The 22,071-nt window shown below is 43.3% G+C and overlaps 1 protein-coding gene across 1 annotated transcript; it reads left to right on the top strand.

Moving 5' to 3' along the window:
* Nucleotides 1-2,988: 2,988 nt before the first annotated feature.
* LOC149334220 (uncharacterized) lies at nucleotides 2,989-21,875 on the top strand. The gene is made up of 3 exons (XM_089556214.1): nucleotides 2,989-3,240; nucleotides 16,626-16,733; nucleotides 21,786-21,875. Exons 1-3 carry the CDS (start codon nucleotides 2,989-2,991, stop codon nucleotides 21,873-21,875), a joined length of 450 nt encoding a protein of 149 aa, XP_089412340.1.
* Nucleotides 21,876-22,071: the final 196 nt, after the last annotated feature.

Here is a 22,071-nt window from a genome sequence, read left to right as displayed (position 1 = left end):
ACCATTTGCTTCTGCATATCATTCTGTGAGAATTCCGAGCGAAAATTATCATTGATTTTGATGCGAACTCCGCGGTGGCATTTAGTTTTTTCTATTGCCTTTTCATTTTTCCGCCGGCGCAAAAATTTCGGGAATTATGGAAGCATGATGTTCCTGTTGCAGATAAATTTACTGAGCTCCCCTAAATAAAAAAGTCATGCTTTCGGTCTTTGACTTCTCTGTTTTACTGTGTAAAAAATATAAGTACAAAAAGAAGTATCTTTTAACCTTAACTGGACGTGTTTTACAGCCATGAACGAAAATATAACAATTTCCATGGCACTACTGCTGCATGGACGCCGGCGTAATGAGCTAAAGCATGAAACATTGTGAGGGTAGGCTGATCAGCGAAACCCTGCGTGTGAAAGGTTGTTCACGGTAGTCTTCGCTTTGCAGGTTTAGACTGATGCCGGCGGCGACGCGCTTAGAGTGCATACTTCGCCCCGCTGATGCAAGGATATCTGAGCCAGGTTAACAAGTGTTTATTCATGCTGCTAATTTTGGACCCAAGGGATAATGCATCATATGACCTTTCTATAGCTACAGCCTATAATCAGTCCTTCTCTAAATGATATTTTTTGAAATACAAAAACTGCCAGTGAATTTAATCAGAGTGAAGGAGAAATAAGCGAAACCAGTAAATAGTTCATATACGGGGTACTCTTTTTGCTTTTTTGCACGAAATCTCTGCTGAGATCGTTCATATTCCCGTATAGGTTACATACTTTCGTGGAAACTATAAAACGTCGGCGTCATGCAGGAACTAAACAAACAACACTTCAACAAAATGGCATGCATTCAATCCTCCACTCTGAAAGCATAGGTTTTGCATTCCGAGTCCCGCTAACAAACTGCTTACACGAAGTGTGCGCTCATCTTTTCAAGTTTGCAGCTAGAAATCACGCGCTTCGAAATGAAAGCATCTCGCTAAGCGCCCGCTACAAGGTGTAATGCTCTCACGCAGCTGCTAGAGCTCGAATGCCAGGCGCTGCGTTCTCGGTATCCGGACATTTATTCCCGTTCTTATGAAACAGGTGGGTCTCGCATACCTTGGCTTCACTTCCCAACGTCGTAACTTGTCTGTTTTCTATCACCGCTTTCCTAGACATGGTTACCTCTAATTGTTGAGAATTTGAAATCAAATATGTTTTAATTCGCCATGCTACCTTCTATGCTAGGTGCCACAGTGAAGCTTGATGTAAGTGACCGCCGTTTCTCCCATATCTTGCGTCTAGTGTTAATAATGTGCTATCGGGGACAAAGGTCTCTTGGCACCCGGAAGGCGGCTTAGGGCCATAGGCGCCATACTTATCGGCGACCATATCACTTCGCTGCCAGAGATTAAAGAACGTAAAACTTGACTTACACCTTCTGAAAGTTCGTTCCTCATCCAGCGGCTAATAATAGAGCTAGAGTCTTTGTTTCCGGCTCACGCGCCCTAGAAACATTTCGCTGCGCTCATTACCAGCTGAACTTTCGAGGTGCAAGAGCTGCCGGGTCCTTTGTTTGTTTCGTGCCGTATTCCAGGCTGTATTTGCCAGACGACTCATTATAGAGAATGTCTCACGCTGATAATATAAGTGCAGTATTTTCTGAGGTAACACGTGACCATTTAATACAGCGAAGTAAATTAAGAGCAAAACTTAATAGCAAGTATTGGGAAGATTGTACCAGGAGTGAGTTTGATTTCTAGTCATACAAATCAGGAGGCATTACTGTGCATCTGTTTTTTCAGCCTGATAGTGCTTCAGATATTGCATTCTTTGTCCGGCACTACTCAGTCTGACGACAACGATTAATCACTGAAGCCAACAAATGCTGTACATCGCTCACTGAGACAATCTTCATCATCATTATTCAAATGTACCGTACTTGCGGTCCCGTATCCTTTGGCATCATACAAATTCTGGGATAGTGAAGGCGTTATTATAATTCAAAGCTGGCAACACCTCATTAATATTTGTTAGCGTAAAATAAAGCTCGAAAACCGTAGCCCAGTGCGTGCAAGGAGGGCTAACCGAAGGCCGATGCTTGAGTGTCACTACTCTACACTCAGAAGACACCGGAAGCCATCAAACCAATCCTTTCACTCCCTCTCACTCAGCGCCAACCTAATTCGCGAAATATGCAGAATATACCTGAACCGCCAGCAGATGCTGTAGAGTAGAATGTTGAGTTCAAACAGAAGTTAGTTGCTGCAGATTGCTGATACCTTATGTTAAGGATTGCGATTAATCGTATTTTAAGCCCTACATCTATATTTTGAAAACTGAAAAGTTTTGACAGCCGGGATGCACCTCGCTGAAACATTGCGTTTGAGAGGCCGTTATGAAATCAAGTCAATTGCGCGATAATTATGGGAAACATACTGAACTCCGTTTTGATACTTTCCAAATCCTTGCCATATTTCCATATTCTTTTTATTCTATTCATATAAATTTCATCGCATATACTTGACGTCATATTATATCAATGAAGTGGAAATCATGAGCAACAAAGGGACAGCGCTGATGCTTTAATTTTGTTTTATGGGGTTTAACTCCCTAAAAAACGCATGCTTTGAGGAATGCCGCAGTGGATGACTGCAGAGAATTTATATCACCTGCGGTTGTTCAACATCCTCTTACAACTCACAGCACATGGGCCTCTAGCACTGAACCTCTATCTAAATACGACCACCGCGGCCGGAACTGAATCCACATCTTCCGGGTCACCAGCCGAGCATCATAACCGCTCAGCTATCGCGGCGGGTCGACAATGCAAATTGGAAATACGAAGTTAATGACTTCTCCGTATACAAAGTCCTTACGAATTTCGACTTCCACACTTACAAATATTCTATTAATGGCAGGATCTACAGCAGCTTTATGCTATCTGCATGACTTAAACTTTGTTTCCAGCACCTGTGTTTCCTAGGTTCTAGGCGAACACCATTCGTGGATCCCCACAATGCTGGGTTACGTATCAGGTGCGAGGATGCTTGCTACGATCTCTTGCACCGTGCTTTTCTCACCTGGAGGCGTCAAAGGTGAGACGTCGGTCTGGAGACATCCTGGAAGAATTGCGGAGGCGGACTGGGAAGATGTGGACGTTTCGGGTAGAACACCTTACACGGATATGGCCCGCTATGCTGCAGCCCGCTACGAATCACCTAGCGGCTTGCGACTGTCGGTGCTGAGAGTCTTGCTAGTCGAGAAGAGGGTAAGGAAATTTTAATCAATAGAGGAAAACATCTTTCCCATTAACATAGCATTTTACATTACCATAACCATAAATTTGTCTTTATTTTGGTATATTGTTGCCTGCATGCTTGTATACCTTTTTTTATTTGACCCATTACTGCCAGTGGCTATAGGTCCGCACAGTGTTTGCGTACATTTACATAGCAACAAAGAGCAATAAATAAACGAAAGAAACCCACGCGCATGCAAGCACGCACCCACGCACACAGACACAGACAGAACATTTATTTTGTATTACAACTTCACAATGACAAACTGTGGTGTCATCCTGACTTGTGCGCACGCAGTCATGACCAACCATGATAAGGCGGCGCACGTTGAAAGCTTGTTACCGTATGCTGATATACTGGGTCTTTCAGCGAACGCTTCCAAAATTTTCAGAAACAGGCTTTTTGGGGTAAAAATATGGCTTTTCTGCAATAGTGTTGCTACTGTTGGCGGACGCCAGAAAACCAGCGAATCGTCTTGGGTAGTAAGTAGGTTAACTAATTTTTAATAATTAACTATTTAACTAGTAGAGGTAGGCGCCTAGTTGTAATTAGTGATTTGTAGCCGGTCGTTAGTAAGCACCGTATCAGTTGCTAGAATTTCGAAAATGCAGTTGTCCTCGCCGCTGTAGCTCGACAAAGTTTGGCTGCAGCTTGCGAAAATACATGCGCTTCTCAAAGTATGCATGAAAAGCAACACCTCCAGTGCATGTAACTAGTCGAAAAAGCCAAACTTTCTCCAGCCACAGCGCCAAGGGTAATCGCGTTTTTGAGATTTTAAAAGCTGCTATGGCTGATGTGGCTGGAGTTTGCTCATTGCCCTCTAGGCAGGCTGCCACCTTTCACGGATCTGTTGAAGTCACAGGTTCACATGACCTCTCACAACCAATCGGGAAATTTCGAAATATGATTTGTCAGTTGGGGTGGCGTGAATCTGATGATTCATCAGAACACTGACCATTGACCAATCACACAATTTTGTTAAGGACAAGCCGGATTTTTTGTTTACGAGACTACAGCATAAATACCATCCAATTGATAAGCATTGGGCAAGTACTGAACTTTGAGTACTTGCGCATCCCAGAAAACTCTGCCATGTGACCAAAAAGCTTTTTGATCAGCGAGCTTGAAATATTCTTTGCTGCTGCGATTCGAGGCTCTTTACATGTAATGCATGCTTACGCTTCGCGTGAAATTTGTAAGCTGCTGTTCGCAAGCAAAGCATTGCACTTTTTTTTTAATTCCATCTAACTTCTGGTGTAGAACAACTAGGCGAGTGTTTCTTCTGCACATCCCAGGCGATTATTAGCTTCATATTAATTGCCTGTTTATCATAAGGTTCAATAAAACAACAACAATGATTTTCTTCGCTTCAGTGAACACGCTCTGGATTTAAGTTCGCTTAAGTGTCCATTGCTATTTTGTATTTATTTGAATAGAAATACAGCGCATCCAAGTCTGGATTATCGCAGGAAGGGCAAATTGCAAAATACAACAAAGTTCATAACATAGTGCAGTGCGACAATATGCGAAGAGAGGTAGTTGTACTCATTTCCTTAATAGCTGTTTACGAATAACATAGGAATAGAAAGAAAGAAGTTTTGAAAAGACATAACAGAATGCACTGTACACTGGAACATAAACTTTTCCTTGGTTAAGAGAGTCAGAAATAGAGATAAGTGAGTACCGGTAATAGGACCATACCGGTACTCACCTATGGGGCAGAAACGTGGAGACTGAAAGCAAGGGTTCAGCTTAAGTTTGGGAGAACGGAGCGAGCTACTGAAAGAAAAATGATCGGTGTAATTAAGTAACTAAGTAAAGTAAATAAAGTAAGTGAGGAAGTAATGTAGTAAAGTAATCAAGGTGAGTAAGCAAAGTAAGTAAGTGAAGTAAAAGGGCTTTATGCGGTCAGGTTTGAGGAGGAAGCTGCAGAAGCAGCTAGACAAGTCCTGAACGCCCTGAACAACCAAGGGTAGCGATGGTGCAGAGGCAGAGCATCCTCCTCGCGTGCAAGAGCACCAGGGTTCTTATCCCGGTGCCACGTAATTCTCCACTGGGTTAAAAAAAAAAAACTCCACGTGCCGATGGAATTGCATAACCAGGCCAGGAGTGCGGCCTGATCTTGCTGACCAGAACCGACAACGCACTTCCTCACCAGAACAGGATTTGGCCACCCTGGTGCAGCACTTGGCCACAACCTTCAATGAACAACCCAATCTCTAATCTCTAAAACCATCTATCTCTAAAACCATCTTCCGCTCCTGGGCCCGATTTAATCAACGCGAAATTTTTGAAAAACACGAGCTGTTATTCTTCCATTTTTCTAACAAAGATATTCCAGCAGTCGCTCGAAAAAAGTTCTTTGCCGCCTGAATGGAAGGTAGGGAAGGTGATCCCACTCCATAAATCAGATGACAAGCATTTTCCTTTTAACTACCGGCCTATCTCGTTCACTTGCATCCCATGTAAAATTCTAGAACATGTCCCTCCCTCAAATCTAGCTAGCTTTCTCGAATCTAATTCATTTTTCTCACCATCGCAACATGGCTTCCGCAAGACTTATTCATGTGAAACACAACTAGTATCATTCACGCATCAGCTAAACGTCATCCTTGACCGCTGTTCACTTGCCGACTGTATATTTTTAGATTTCTCGAAAGCATTTGATAAAGTATGCCATAACCTTCTAATGTTTAAGTTACATCAACTTACCATTGATCCCAAACTGCTTGCTTGGATCGAATGCTTTCTTTTTAACCGTTCGCAATCTGTTTCTGCTAATGACTCAACCTCGCAGCCAAGTAAAGTACAGTCCGGCGTATCTCAAGGGTCGGTACTTGGTCCTCTACTTTTTTTAATTTACATTAATGATCTACCCTTTTGTGTTTCCTCTAACATTCATTTATTCGCAGATGATTGCGTCATCTAGAGGTAAATAATTTGCGACGATGACATATCTTCTCTTCAATCAGACCTTAACGCTATCTGTATTTGGTGCCAATCATGCTCAATGGAATTAAACATCAAAAAATGTAAATTTCTGCGTGTATCAAGAACATCCGGCCAGCTACCTTCCTATCACCTTAATAATGTCCCTCTAGATCCTGTTTCTTCTTACAAATATCTTGGTATCCATATTACTAGCAACCTCATTTGGTCCATTCACACTTCTTACGTAATTAATAATGCTAATCGCATGCTGGGATATCTAAAACGTAATTTCTCTAAGGCACCTTCTTCCCTAAAACTACTTCTATATAAGACACTGGTCCGCTCAAAGCTAGCGTATGCTGCAGCAGTGTGGGATCCCTTTCAACAAAACCTAATTCACTCATTAGAAATGGTCCAGAATAATTCTGCTCGTTTTATTGTATGTAATTATAACCGAACTGCCAGCATCTTTGCAATGAAATTAAATCTCAGCCTGCCATCTTTAGCATCTCGCCGTAAAGCCCTTAGACTCTCACTTTTTCACAAGATATTTTATCATCCTTCACTTTGCCACGAACTGATCTCCCCTCCCCAATACATTTCATCAAGGCTAGATCACAATAACAAAGTCGGAATTCCATTTTGCAAAACCAATGCCATGTTTCAGTCATTTCTTCCGCGCACAACTGCTGATTGGAATCACCTTCCTGCATTTACCGCTACCATTACTGACAACCAACGCTTCAAAACAGCATTAGAAAACTTTGTATAAGTAAGAGCATCATCTTTTTTTTTAATTCTATATTCTTGTTGTTTTTTGTACGAGCGTTTTGTTTGTTTGTTTTTCACTGTATAGCTGCGCTGTATTTTGTGTATTATATACTATTAACCAGCACACCAAGAACCCAACAGCTAATAATGTATAACTAGGAGCAATCATTTTTGTATTACTAATTAGTTTGCTGCACTGTACATTTTTTTTTTCTTAAATTTTTGTAACCACTCCCCTCTATAATGCCTCTGGCCCTGTGGGTACACGAAATAAATAAATAAATAAACCCTCGGCCCTCAGTCCCCACTGGCTGCGGAGCAATTGACCAAGGCGGCGGTCAGGCCTCTGACCCATCGGAGTGTGCTAAGAATCACTGGCTACGGACAGGCAGCCATTAGAAACTGAACCTAGGAACGTGTAACGTTAGAACCTTATTCAGTGAGGCTAGCTTAGCAGTGCTGCAGCAGATATAAAATGGGGTGTCATAGGGCTTAGTGAGCTTAGCAGAACAGATGAGATGTATACAGTAATAAAGGGCGGGCACCTACTATGCTGTCGAGGATTAGTAGACAGACCAGAACTAGGTGTGGGATTACTCATAAATCAGGGTATAGATGGCAACATCGAGGAGTTTTAAAGTATTAATGAGAGGGTGGCAGCTATCGTAATTAGGCTTAATGAGAGGTACAAGCTGAAGGTGGTTCAGGCCTACGCGCCTACATCAAGCCATGATGACCAGGTTATTGAATGCTTCTCAGTGGAATCGGCAATTACCAACGTAACATCACAGTACAATGTATTGATGGGCGACTTCAATGCGAAGGTAGGCAAGAAGCAAGTTGGAGACCAGGCGGCAGGTGACATGGCATAGGGTCTATGAATAGCAGGGGAAAGTAATTAGTAGAGTTCACAGATAGAAATAATTTACGTATTATGAATACCTTCTTCCGCAAAGGAGAAAACAGGAAGTGGACGTGGAAGAGCTTCTATGGTGAGACTAAAATGAAATAGACTTAATACTGTGTGCTCACCCTGGCATCGTATAGGGTGTGGAGGTCCTCGGAAAGGTCTGTTGTAGCGACCACAGAATGTTAAGCTCTCGTATTAGCTTAGATTTGAAAAGGGAACGGAGGAAATTAGTACAGCTCAACTCTATTAACGAGTTAGCATTAAGAGGGAAGTAGAGGAATTCCGGATTTCGCTGCAGAACAGATTTTCCGCAATAACTGAAGTGGGTGACCGTAATGTTCAAACAATGAACGATAATCGCACAGCTATTGTTAAAGAGTCCGACGCAGAAGAAGGTGGTAGGGTGGTTCTACAGGATACCATCAAGCTATCTCAGGAGACTAAAGATCTGATTAAGAAACGCCAAAGCATGAGGACGTCTAACTACACAGACAGAATAGAACTAGCAGAGCTATCGAAGTTAATAAATAATTAAGCGCAAGGTAGCCGACATAAGAAAGTTTAACATGAAAAAAATAGAGCATGCTCTAAGGAACGGAGGTAGCATAAAAACAGCAAAGAGAAAACTAGGTACAGGTAAAAACCAGATGTATGCGTTAAGAGAGAAAGAGGGCAATGTCTTTAGCAATGTGGATAAGATGGTTGAAGCAGCCGAAGAATTTTGCACAAATCTATACAGTAGCGAATGTAATCAGAACGTTACTGAGAGAGGCAGTCGAGCCCAGCAATGGGACATCCCGCCAGTAATTAAGGAGGAAGTAAACAAAGTCTTAGGAGCAATGCAAAGAGGGAAAGCAGCTGGTGAGGATCAGATAACAGCAGATTTGTTGAAGGACTCAAGAGAGATTGCGCTAGAAAAACTTGCCACCCTGCATACGCAATGCCTTGTGACTTTGAGCGTACCAGGAGCTTGGAAGAGTGCTAACATTATCTTAGTTCATAAGAAAGGAGACGTCAAGGACTTGAAGAATTATTTGAATTTGAATTTTTTGAACTTGAAGAAGAATTTAATAACGTAATCGCTAATAGAGTCAACAAAACACTAGACTTCAATCAATCAAATGATCAGGCAGGCTTTCGTGAAGGATATTCGACAATAGACCATATTCACGCTATCAATAAGGTGATAGAGAAAAGGCGGAGAACATAATAAATAATCAACCCCGATATATAGCCTTCATAGATTACGACAAAGCCTTTGACTGAGTGGAAATTTCGGCTGTCATGCAGGCATTGCGGAATCTGGGTGTAGGAGAGTGTTATGGCAAAATATTGGAAGATATTTATAAGGATTGCACAGCTACCATAGTCCTTCATAAAGTCAGCAATATAATTCCAATAAGGAAAAGAGTCAGGCAGCGAGACACGATCTCGTCAATGCTATTCACCGCCTGTTTACAGGAGGTATTAAGGGGCCTGACATGGGAACAGCTGCGGATAACAGTTAAGAGAGAATACCTAAGTAATTTGCAATACGCTGATGACATTGCCTTGTTAAATCAGTCGGGACATGAACTGCAAAGCATGATCAATTAGTTAGACAGGCAGAGCAGAATGATGGGGCTAAAAATTAACAAGCATAAAACCAAAGTAATGTTCAACAGCCTAGCAAGGAAACAGCAGTTCGCCTTTGGTAGCGAGGTGCTGGAACTAGAAAGAGAATATGTCTACTTAGGGCAGGTAGTGACCGCTGATCCTGATCATGAGAGGGAAATAACTAGAAGAATAAGAATGGGGTAGAACCCATATGGCAGGTTCTCTGAGAACATGAATGGCAGTTTACCAATATCCCTCAAGAGGAAAGTATACAATAGCTGTATCTTACCGGCACTCACATATGCGGCAGAAACTTGTAGGCTAACAAAGAGGGTTCAGCTTAAGTTAAGGAGAACGCAGCGTATTATGGAAGCAAAAATGATAGGTGTAACTTTAAGAGACAGGAAACGGGCGGAGTGAGCGGCCAAACGCGGGTTAATGACATCCTAGTCGAAATAAAGAGGAAGATATAGGCTTGGGCAGGGCATGCAATGCGAAAGCAAGATAACTGCTGGTCCTTAAGGGTAACGGAGTGGATTCCAAGAGAAAGCAAACGTAGCAGGGGACGGCAGAAAGTAAGGTGGGCGGATGACATTAAAAAGCTTGCGGGGAGAGGGTGGCCGCTACTAGCAAAGGACAGGGTTAATTGGAGAGACATGGAAGAGGCCTTTGCCCTGCAGTGGGCGTAGTGCGAATGCTGATGATGATGATGCTTGCCACGCGTGTTTCAAGCGGCAGCCAAATTTCAAAATTTTCGCTTAGTGGAGAAAGTATTCTTCAATACAACGAAGCCTACCTAATCATCGGAGCAAATATTTCGTAACTGCTTCATTTTCCCTCCAGAGACCACAAAGACCAGAGGCGAGGAGACCAGAATGGTTTTGCGCGTTAATGCATTCGACCGAGTGTGCCTCTGACTTACTGAAATTAGAAAACTCGGGTTCATATTGGAATACCACCTCATACGCTACACGTGGTATCGGTACCTTTTTGGGCGACATTGCTAACGCTGCATGTCGAAGAGCTAGTAATCATTCAATGTTTAGCTGTCGTTCATCGAGATGAACTGTGCCATCAGTGCTGTGGTAGACATCAAGTACTATGGTGAGTAGATCAAAACAAGCTAAAAAATATGTGCCCGAAATAGCAGAGGAGAACTATTGTTAGAATTAGCATAATGGAGCGAGCTACGATTCACGAATTCCCTCTTCCGCGCACAAAAGACGGGAATTGGATGCAGAATAATATGGACAAGAAGACAAAAACGAAATAGGGTTCATAATGCGTACATCCTGGTATAGTGCAGGACGTAGATGATCTAGGCATGTTGAGGTGCAGTGGCTCTAGGACTGGGAAGTGCAGAATTCGCCTAGACCTGCGGAGAGCCCAGAAAATGTTTCCCAGAAGGACGTGGATGACTTAGTAATAACAAGGAAAACAGAATCTTGCTCGAGAACAGATATTCCGCTCAGGTGAGAAGGAGAAATTTCTGGTGCAGCAGATATATCACAAGTTTACCAATACGATTACAAAGAGGATACTGTAGGATTCTACCACGCATAGTAAAGTCGTTATTGCTAAAGGCCAGGTAATGAAAGTCTCTGCAACCAAGAAAAACCAACAATGAGGAAAAATGTGACAAACTTTCATAAATAATAGCTCCAGAATTAATTTAGCGGTATTGATATGAGTGTAGTAAATAATGAATTTTACATATTACTACCACAGACAGAGCGTAATAGTTTTTTCAGTTTTTTGAAAGTGCACATTTATCCCTTACTTTACTCACTACTCGTCCTGAGCATACTGTACTGTGCGACTTCAGTGCACGTTAAAGAACTCCAGGTGGTAGAAATATCCGAAGCCCTTCCCTACGGCGTCTCTAATAGGATGAGTCGCTTTGGGACGTTAAACTGTACAAACCAAACCAACGATACCATCCTGAACAGTCTTGAAAGTTCGTGCCCTATGTTTGGCCTCCCATAAGTTATTCTAGCTTTAGCTGTTCTATAATTTGGCGGTTCATATTTCAAGGCATTGACTTAAAACCCCTTGCACTAGTTATAAGACAACCTTGCCAGTACGATGAAGGAGACGATATTGGCGAACTCCGCCAGGCAAAGTAAGATGTTATTTAAAAAGGCCAAAACATGAAAGTCACGGGCACTATTTATTAGGTAAGACTATTGAAAATCTTATGGTAACCAACAATCATAAGCCAAGAAAGGGTAACGAAGTAAAGAGAATGTATTGAGCGAGCTAAAACAGTTATGAACGTGGCGTCGAAGCAGGAGAAAAATAACTGGCATATGCAAAAGTCTGATTCAAGCAAGGAAAGACAAGTGGGGCACTGCCACTAATACAATGGACAAGGCTGTAAAACTAACAAATAAATTCTCCATTTATCTATAATATACTTTATATAAACTAAGCGCCAATTACAGAGCCACTGCAGTGTAAAGCAATGCATAATAATGAGAAAGCACTGGATGTCTCACCCACACGAAAACGGGTTGTCACCCACAAATTGGCAGAGCATCGAAACTGGCGACTGCCAGCAACGGTATGACGACAATAAAGGCGACAAAATATTAAATTTAGCCAGCAGTAATTAGTACAAGTACGCACAACTGCACCAACAACCAAAGAAAAATATAGAATTAGAATAGAATTCGAATCTATGTGGAATACAACGGCGAATCGAGTTGAATGCTTCTCGCATTACTCGCACGTAAGTTCCTTTTGTAACCCTGGCAATTTTTATGCGGATTCAGCAAAAATGAAGTCATAAAACCCTTGCAAGAAAGGCAGGCGGCAAAAATAACGGCACACGTGCTGGGAGGAGCACGAGTTTTGCAAGAAAACCTTCTAGACTATTTACGCAACGTCTCCGACATGTCGAGCTTACCGAAGTGATGAAGAATGTGGATGTTTAAACGTGTATACTTAAAGACCGATTCGCTTACTGCGTTGCTAAGAAGGTACTCACTAATGTAAGCGCTAGTACACTCAGAGCCATGCTACGGTTCAGAAATTGAAGAGAAAACGCTGGATTTCGAAAAATGGCATTAACAATCCTCCACAATACACCCTCAATCAGGTTTCGGGGAAATGTACAGCGTACAGACGTCTTCATATTTGCCTAGAGCGTTCAAAAGGCACATTGGGGACCACACTTGCGCCATATAAGAATGGATTGGAACTAACTGCAAAAATCTTTCATGAGCATTCTCATGAGTCGGGGGTTACTTCTCAGGTCTTGGAAAGCTATATGGAACCCGGCAAACAGTGACGAATGTCACGACCAGTGAACGCCGTTCGAGTGCGCTCGACGAGTGCCTGGACGCGTGTACAATCACTCCTTCTATAAAACCTCTGCTTTCGAAGTGTGCGAATACGAAATTGTTTTTACGGTTCAGGTTTCGAAAGTTGGCTTCCTTCACCGGGTCGAATATTTGACGTTGAAGCACGTATGCGTCTGTTGAGAAAAACATTTTGTTACGAAACTCTGACCTAAACATCCGTGACCAATGAACCAGGCTCTGTGTTTTATAGCAATTGCTTTATCTTTCATTCTAACTCTCTGCTAACAATTCGTAGCTCAAACTTGTTATCCAGCTGTCAGTGTTTGAGCAGGCAATCCCATTTGCTAGATTCGGAAAAAATCTGTGCGTTTATTCTGGGAAAGAATATAATCACTTGTCCAACATCACACGTCCCCAGACAAAAATTTTGAATTTTCAAAAATCGTAAGATACACTTATGAAAATCCGGATCATGAGAGGGAAATAACTAGAAGAATAAGAAAGGCGTGGAGCGCATATGGCAGGTTCTCTCAGATCATGAATGGTAGCTTACCAATATCCCTGAAGAGACGAGTATACAACAGCTGTATCCTACCGGTACTCACCTATGGGGCAGAAATGTGGAGGCTAACAAAGAGGGTTCAGCTTAAGTTAAGAACAACGCAGCGAGCTATGGAAAGGAAAATGATAGGTGTAACGTTAAGAGATCGGAAGAGGGCGGAGTGGGTGAGGGAACAAACGCGGGTTAATGACATCCTAGTTTGAATCAAGAGGAAGAAATGGGCTTGGGCATGGCATGTAATGGGAAGGCAAGATAACCGCTGGTGCTTAAGGGTAACGGAGTGGATTCCAAGAGAAAGGAAACGTAGCAGAAGACGGCAGAAAGTTAGGTGGGCGGATGAGATTAAGAAGTTTACGGGGATACAGTGGCGGCAACTGACAAAGGACAGGGTTAATTGGAGACACATGGGAGAGGCCTTTGCCCTGCAGTGGGTGTAGACAGGCTGATGATGATGATGATGACTTATGAAAATATTGTAGGTAACGGTCCATTCTTCTTATGTGTGACAAAATCTTTCTTTTAATGTGTTTCCATTAATCGTATTCAGGTTTCAAGACTGCCATAGATAATCATTGGGAAACGCTTTTGACGATAGCTGAAACGCTAAAAACAAAAAAAAGTGAACACTGTCATCGGGTGGTCGGCGAATATATTGATTCTCATACTGAAATCTTACGCTAATAAATTGTTTCATGAACTGTTGGCCTCTGAAAAAAGCTTTTGTCCATAAATGTTGGGTATGATCGTAAAACAAAATGTTGCAAAAGACTACCTAACTCCAATGTAAAATGACTGAAGGCTACAACAAAGTACTTGTTCACCTGAATACAATGAATAACATGTTGCTACAAAAGCTTTGAATGCAGAGCAGAGGCAAGTATTATAAAAGTTTACGGCCAATATTATGGAAACAAGAACAGCGATTAAAGATCAATCGAGTTCTTCCAGAAATATAATGGAAAAGTATTGTGATGATAGCACGGTGTATGGAATCATCAAGCCTCAACCAAAGATTTTGCTTTGCAAGCTGGTCAATTTTTGAAATGGCGTGATTATTGCAGCAAACTTGACGACTCGCACTAGTAGCATGGACGAGCGCTCCTTAGAAAAAAACTGTAGGCTGCAACTGCACTTACAACTCAGTTCGAAGTTCCGCGTGTCGCTTGTTTCTGTGTCTCCTAGTTCTCAGAAAGTACTCACGGCTTTTGGCATGTAATATAAAACTAATGCTATCACATTCACACCCGAAGAATCTATCTCCGATGTTTTTGTCTTGAATTCTCAGAAATCATATCGATGTACTGATATCCCACGCACATCCATCAGTCTCTCCACGTGCCTTATGCATATTTCTTTCGTATATAACATCCAGTCATGTTCTTGTGCTGTCTCGTGCGCTCAGTTGCCGCACGTCAAACTTACTTTTCAATAGTTGGAACCATGGCGTTCTCAGTACGAGGGGGCCGATAGAGCTACCGGCAGCATCGGATCACCATGCCTCCCGCACTCGACAGCGCGGCATAGAACAAGCACAGCTCTCGAGGACCGCGAATATCTCAGAGGCTTTGCTCGTCGGCTGGCTGGATATCTCCACGCCGGTGCACGCAGTCGAGGGGAATAAGTGTGCCCGTGCCCCGTGGTCAACTCAAGCCGAAAAATAAATTTTTTGGAGCATAGTACGTGCGATAATTCCACTTGCTGAATTGATTGATTGATTGATTGATTGATTTATGGGGTTTAACGTCCCAAAGCGACTAAGGCTATGAGAGACGCCGTAGTGGAGGGCTCCGGAAATTTCGACCACCTGGGGTTCTTTAACGTGCACTGACATTGCACAGTACACGGGCCTCTAGAATTTCTCCTCCAAAGAAATTCCAGCCGCCACGGCCGGGATCGAACCCGCGTCTTTTGGGTCAGCAGCCGAGCACCATAGCCACTGAGCCACCGCGGCGGCCTTGCTGAATTAATATTGTTTTTTTTTTATATAAGCATAAGTGGTTTCGGATAGTGAGTACGGGGGAAAACAGCACGGGAAACACGGACGAGAAAAATGCGACACACAGAGAGCGATGTGTTTGCTTCGCGTTGCTGTTTCCTGCCATAATTAATATCCATCTACTAGTCTAATGCTGCAGCCTGTTGTTAGGTTGTGGATACACTTGACTCTATAACATAAAACTTTCAAATAGAGGTCCATCAGGATGGTGCATTTCCAAACATTAAAAGCACCCTTTCTCTCACGCCTTTGTGCGGAAGTGCTTGTTATACTAAGCTCTAAGCATAGCCACAGCGTACAACAGCCCAGGCGTGACGTGGTGGAGGTGCCCTTTTTTTCCATAACGCGATGCAGGAATGTAACCGGGTTCAATAACAAATTGGTATTACTTCGGGCACTCGAGTCTTTAGTTCCCCGCCGTGATTAATCTTCGTTCACTTTATATGTCTTTACTGTATTGCGTGTGCTGTTACTGCATTATTATATTAAGTAGCAGGTGTAAATTCGTAAGGATATTCTAGTTTCTTTTTTTTTGTAGCACCGATGTATTTCCAGATATCGTGCTTTGGGGGAAAAATAGGAGTTAAAAGATGCCTGCTCGAGCTGTGAGTTCGCCATCAGTACCAGTCTTGTGGCCATAAGCGTCTACATTGAGCTGTGAAAACTTCGTGCGCTACCTCTCACGTCCCTATAATTCTGGTATCTATGATATTTCTTCTCACATCCTGCCTTTTCTTTATCTGTGTCGGGTGGCCAGTTGGCACCCAATAGTCGACATTACCTAGCCGTGCGTATTGTTTTTTCTCTTCTATGTCGTTCTAATGAAATCGATATGTTTTTCGCCGCTACTGAGGGCCTTGTCGCCTCTGGTGTTGTGAGTGTGCGATCTTGAGTTCTTGGTAACATTCGTGTAATCTCCTTTTGGGCTGTCCATGAAAACACCTAGCGCGAGAAACGGGCCGGCAGAAAGAGAAGGACACACCACTAGCGCTGTCGTCGTGTCCCTTGCGCTAGCTGTTTTCGTGGATAACCAACAGGGTCAAATTCATGCCTCAACGTCCTTTTGGTTCCCTTGGCCCGGAAGCAGAGCAGAAAATAACTATGGACCCTTAGCAAAATAGCTACAATACGGCTGTAATATCCATACCCTGGCACCTGTCTGCCAATTTTCCAGCTCTCTACAGCGAGGCTAATAGGAAATGAAATTGCAAAGTCAGTCTGGTGAAAGATGCATATTTCTACAAATGTGGATTTTATGTCGATGACTGGCGTTTGCTTTCCAGGTATTCAATGGAGACGTGAAGTACAAGGTTACATTCACATTCGCTCGCACTAACTGCACAAATCAGGAAGTGTTTGAAGAAAACAAGTGTCAACCTCTACATAACGAGGTAAGCGAAGCGGTTATCAAAGCAGGAAGTTAAGTTGACGCAATTTTGAAAAAACCAGGACAACAAGCACCCCTAATTCACATACAGTAGTAATGGCACGAACAGCATACTATGCCCCTCATTGTCATCAATGTTCAAGTTCAGATTCTTTTATGTATTATACAGGGTGATAAATATTATGTTTAAAGATTTTTTTTCTAATAAGCACTGAGAGGTGCCTGAAGTTCTACTCGCCACATATGCTATGCGGCCAGAACAACTCTGTGATAAAGACATTGTCACCATCGGGCAACTAATTACCTAAAAACGTATACTTAACTTATTTAAATAATCAATGAATCGGGCATGTTTATATGCGAAACTACTAAGACGCAGTCATCATCATCATCTGTCTGACTAAGCCCACTGAAGGGAAAAGGCATCTCTCATATCTCTTCAACTAACCCTCTCCAGTGCTAGCCGCGGCCACCTCATTTGCGCAAACTTCTTAATAGCATCCAAACATCTAACTTTCGGCCCACCACCCGCTCCGTTTGTCTTCTTCTGGAACCCAGTCTGCTACCCTTAACGACCATCGGTTATCTTCCCTCCGCATTACATGATCTGGAAAAGCCCAGCCTTCTTCTTGTCTTCCAGTAGGATGTGACTGACACCCCTTTTTCCCTGCCCCACTCTGCTATCCTCCTACCTCAGTGTTTTACCATTCATTTTAATTTTCCTAGCTCATTGCATGGTCCTTATTAAAGCTGAACTCTTCTCGTTAGCCTCCATGCTTGTGCCTCATATACCAGCGCCGATAAGCGCAGCTGTTCTATGCTTTTTCCCTAAGGGATACTGCTAAACCGCTATTCATGATCTGAGAGTATGTGCCACAATGCGCTCCATCCCATTCTTATTCTTCAAATTCTTTCGCTATCGGATTCTGAATCTGCGGTCACTAGCTGCCCTATATAGCATTGCATTACCAGTTCTAGCGTATATCTACTCATTATGAACAGTGTTGGCTTCACTGATTGTAAGACATTAATTCACTTTTCTCCGTAATAATTTTTCAACCCAGTATTCTGGTTTCTCTGTCAAAGTCATCGATCGTGCTTTGAAATTCATCGCTGAGTGACTTAGCAAGCGCCATCGATAAGATCTGCGTCTGCGTATGGCTATCATGAACCCCCGGGAGGGAAGCACATCAGTGGGCTAAATCAGCTAATCCCTGCTTCGCTCTCCTGTCGTTTTTTGAGCGGCAGCATGCCCTGGTAAATGCTTTATTCATTTGTACGCGGAACGTTGCGAGCACTGCAATAGCGCCGTCCAAGTGGGCATGTCACGTGGGATTTTTTTGGATTTCGCGGGCATCTGAAATAAGCGGAAGAAAGCTAATACATAATAGATGGAAAGTTAAAAACTGTTCAATTGGATGTTTCGCCGACCGTCCTGTACCTTTCCAATTAGAATTTTTGCTCAACTTTGTCGCCTTAGAAGTTGGTTAATTATTCTTCGCTAATTATGCAATTAAGCGGTTTAAAAATTGTGCGACTTGTTCCATGTAATCGAAACCACGTGCATTTGGTCGCGCCGTTTTAGAGTGCCACAACATATTTTTAAACCCGGCTAAAGTGATATGAAAGGCCGTGTAGATAGCTTCCAGTAGGCTGAAGTGATATGAAAGGCTCTGTATATAGCTTCCAGTGATTTTGCTCAAGGGGATTCAACGTTTTCTTCACTGAAAGTGCGCAGTAAACGACGACGACGAGAAACGACGAAGACAAGCGCTATCTTCAAATCCAAATGAAGGTTTTCAGACCCGGCATGCCAACTGGTGTGTTGATTGTATGGAGCGTATCGTCTACACGATACCATTGTCTGCTGCGGCTTCTACGTTAGCCAGAGCCGATGATCTTTAAATTACTGACTGAGAACATGCCAACAATGTGCAAAAAATGCGTCATACTCTTCAGATTTCCTGCTGCGAAGTGATATCAAGGACGGTGGCCACTGCGCTCTTGATTTTGAGATGTATAGTTATTTATAGCCACCGTACGCAGATCACACGAAGATACTAGAGGCGCTGGAGGTTGATAGGACCGCCAAATGGTGTGTAAGCGCTCCACTCGCAACAAGAAATTAGGTATTTGTTCCCTAACCGCGGGATAACTTTCCTTTGCCTTTGAGTTGCAGGACATTTTTCTTTGCTTTTCTGTTCTTTTTTCTGTTTTCATTGCTTTACTGTTCCTATGTATTTCGACTAATCTATACAAGAAAAATAAGTTGGAAGTTAGCTCTAGTCTCTCTTTTCTCGCCTTCGCCCTCGTCGTTTTCTCCGGGCTTTGCTTCAAGAAAGGATTAACAACTAGCCCAGACCCACACCTTATTTTCTGTTCTGCACCCTTATGTACATGACTGCTGAGATTTTGACCAACGAAAACGCCTTCTCGTGATCTATGGGGGCTATATATGTACGGGTTGGTTATAATCTGGGCATTTTTCTATTACTTCATTGATATTGTTTCGTTGTTTGGTTTTAGTTTTGGGGGCTTAACTTCCCAAAGCGACTCAGGCTATTAGGGACGCCAGAGTGAAGGGCTCCGGAAGTTCCGACTACCTGGGGTTCTTTTTTAGCGTGCATCGACATCGCACAGTACATGGGCCTCTATAATTTCGCCTATATCGAAATTCGACCGTCGCGACCCGCGTCTTTCGGGTCAGCAGCCGAGCACCATAACCACTGAGCAACCACGGCGGCTTGATTGATGTTGTCAATATGCTCTAGCGTCGAGTAGCCTTTACGAAAGCAAGGCTGGACATTTAGATGACTGAAGCCCAACAATGCCTTGATTTTATTAGCCATTTGTTTCTAGGCAACGGACAGTAACCTGATAAATTTAATTTTTAAATTCTCGACGTCCGCTTCCTTATTGGCTCATATTGCGTTAGCGTTTTTCTAAGATTCCGGTATGTTCGAGGTCATATGTCATTGCGTATACAGGGCTGAAGTTGTATTTCTACAGAGGTCTGTTTGGTAGAATTCTCTTAGTACGCATGCTTCCGAGAAATTCGCGTCCAAATTTCTAATATGACCCGAGTAATTGTGCATGCACTGCAGGACAACCGGCATGAAACACCTCCAGGCGTGACGCAGCGTTCCGTCTTCCTACGGCGTGCGTCAGTGGTAAAGCCGATAAGCATTTCCTTGTCATTTTTCGCTCTCTAAATGTAAAAAATGCTCAAGGCAACAGCAGCGTCACATAGGGAGGAGCTTCGCATCTGATTTCACGTAGTTGTATGAAATCGGTCGAAACTTTGGGCGCAAATATTTTGAACGGAACACGCTTGCTCCGAAGAATTGTACCAAATGGAGCCGTCTACCAAACGGAGCTGCGGCGGCGAAGGGTCGCCCAAACCCAGATTCGGTCTCCTGGCTTGTATTCCGCGTTGCATCTTCTTAGGTTGTAGCGTCTGACGTCAGTCCGCTGCTGGATTTTGACCCGTAATCAGGCAAGTCTTCGAGCTTCTGCGCGTTGAAGGTAGGCGCCGATGTCGACGTTATCTCCTTCAGTAACAATGGGCAGCTTGGCCAGTCGTGGTCGTGGCCTCCCTTCCACGGACAAGCCTAAAAGGCCTCATCTGGATGATCTCCTGCACTGCGGTGTTGTAGGCGAAGACGCTGTAAGGCAGTATAGCGTCCCAGGTGTTGGCTCGGCATCGACATACATGGCGAGCATATCGGCGATAGTTTGGTTCAGGCGCTTCGTGAGTCCGTTGCAGCTATGCAGTTGTGCTCCGGTGGCTGGTTTGGTTGTAACGCAGGATTGCTTGCGTCAGTTCCGCCGTGAATGCTGTTCCTCTGTCCGGGATGAGCACATCGGGGCGCGTGTCACAAAAGATTGCACTCCATGAAAAATTTGGCGACTTCTGAAGCTGTTTTGTTAGGTAGGGCTTTTGCCTCGGCTTAGCGGGTCAGGTGGTCGGGCGCTATGATGATCCACTTATTTTCAGACGTTGACTTCGGGAAAGGGCCAAGCAAATGAGGTGGAAGATTGAGTGAACGTTCAGAATACAGGGCCATAATGTTCAGCGTGTCAGCTTCAGCGAAACGGAACAAGCCGGGCTTAAACCTCTTGCGTGAAATTCTTTAACAGTAAATCCAAGGTTTCCAGGAGCCCAAGAAGGATGTTTTTGCTTTTAATTAATGGCAAGCGATTATTATGGTTCGCGTGATATAATGCGGAGATATTAATTAAGGTCATGCAGAATTAAAGCAAAGAGTTGAGTGTTGAGAACTTAAAATCAAGTTGTTTTCAGGTCTTCTATAGGGCTAATACTATCCGTGGCCTTTTGAGGTACAGACGACATTGGGCATCCTTGCAGGGGTCGTAGTCTCTAGGACCAATTATACATTTTTCATTTCATTTGAACTGATGTCAGAGTGAAGGCAGTACCAAACGAAAGCAGCAAGCAGCCAGTCATAGAAATCACAAGATGGCGGGTCTCCAGAGCGACGATCGCCTTCGCCACTTGCCATGCGCATTGGCTCACCATTGGCTGTGATACGGAGCCAATGGTGAGGTCCGGTCACCGATGAGCCAATCATCCGGTCGCTGCCCACGGGCACTTGAAAGGCGCAGCCACGTCATACCATAAAAGTGCTGAGTGTGAGGAACAAATTCATCTTAACAGAATACAGCTACAGGACAGACGGTCAGGGCGCACTTTAGACTTTAATCATGATCATTGATTGCAACAAACCGTTATAAAGCAGAAGTCAAAGTAACAAGGAATGGCGATGTTTTTCATCGAAGTGTAGGCTAGTATGTTTTGCTGTCATAGAGCCGTTACTATTTTTCTGCAAGCCTGCTGAAACGTGATTTCGAAGACGAGAATGAGCTTTGGACACGGCGTTACAAAGTTCTTGTCCAACATTGCTAAGCAAGCATGAGGGTGCCATTTTGAATGCCCTGAAAATAAAATTTTAATTTCTGATCATTTTCTGTAATGTGCCCACCCAACTTTTCTTTTTCAGAATTTTAGTGTTTCTTCTTTCTGTTTCTTTCCTAGACTACAGGCCAGTGCACGGCGGCCATGCGACAACACGAGCACAAGCACGATCTCACCGTTGACTGGGTGCAATGCATCGACTACGTTTGAACAGAGCCCGCAGGCAAAGGATTCTGGCGTTGATGAGCTTAAAAGCGCGCTCATACTTTCTGTATTGCAATTCCCAGAAACGCAAGAAAATACTTTTATTTTACATCCGGGGCACCTCTAATCCGGGCTAGATATTGATTACGAGGGTTTACGGAAGGAAAAGATGAAATAATTAGGAAGCATACTCAAAATCATA

This window comes from Amblyomma mixtum, chromosome 8, assembly GCF_055824585.1.
Source record: "Amblyomma mixtum isolate Tamu chromosome 8, ASM5582458v1, whole genome shotgun sequence".
Lineage (NCBI taxonomy): Eukaryota > Metazoa > Arthropoda > Arachnida > Ixodida > Ixodidae > Amblyomma > Amblyomma mixtum.
The sequence above is the reverse complement of the archived record's forward strand: the minus strand, read 5'-3'. Positions and strand labels throughout refer to the sequence as shown.

What these genes read in the sequence shown, in the direction of transcription:
- LOC149334220 (XM_089556214.1), top strand. Translation starts at nt 2,989, where the DNA reads ATGCTGGGTTACGTATCAGGTGCGAGGATGCTTGCTACGATCTCTTGC. An exon ending in TCTTGCTAGTCGAGAAGAGG is followed by an intron (nt 3,241 to 16,625) that starts GTAAGGAAATTT and finishes TTTGCTTTCCAG; the next exon opens with GTATTCAATGGAGACGTGAA. An exon ending in GTCAACCTCTACATAACGAG is followed by an intron (nt 16,734 to 21,785) that starts GTAAGCGAAGCG and finishes TTTCTTTCCTAG; the next exon opens with ACTACAGGCCAGTGCACGGC.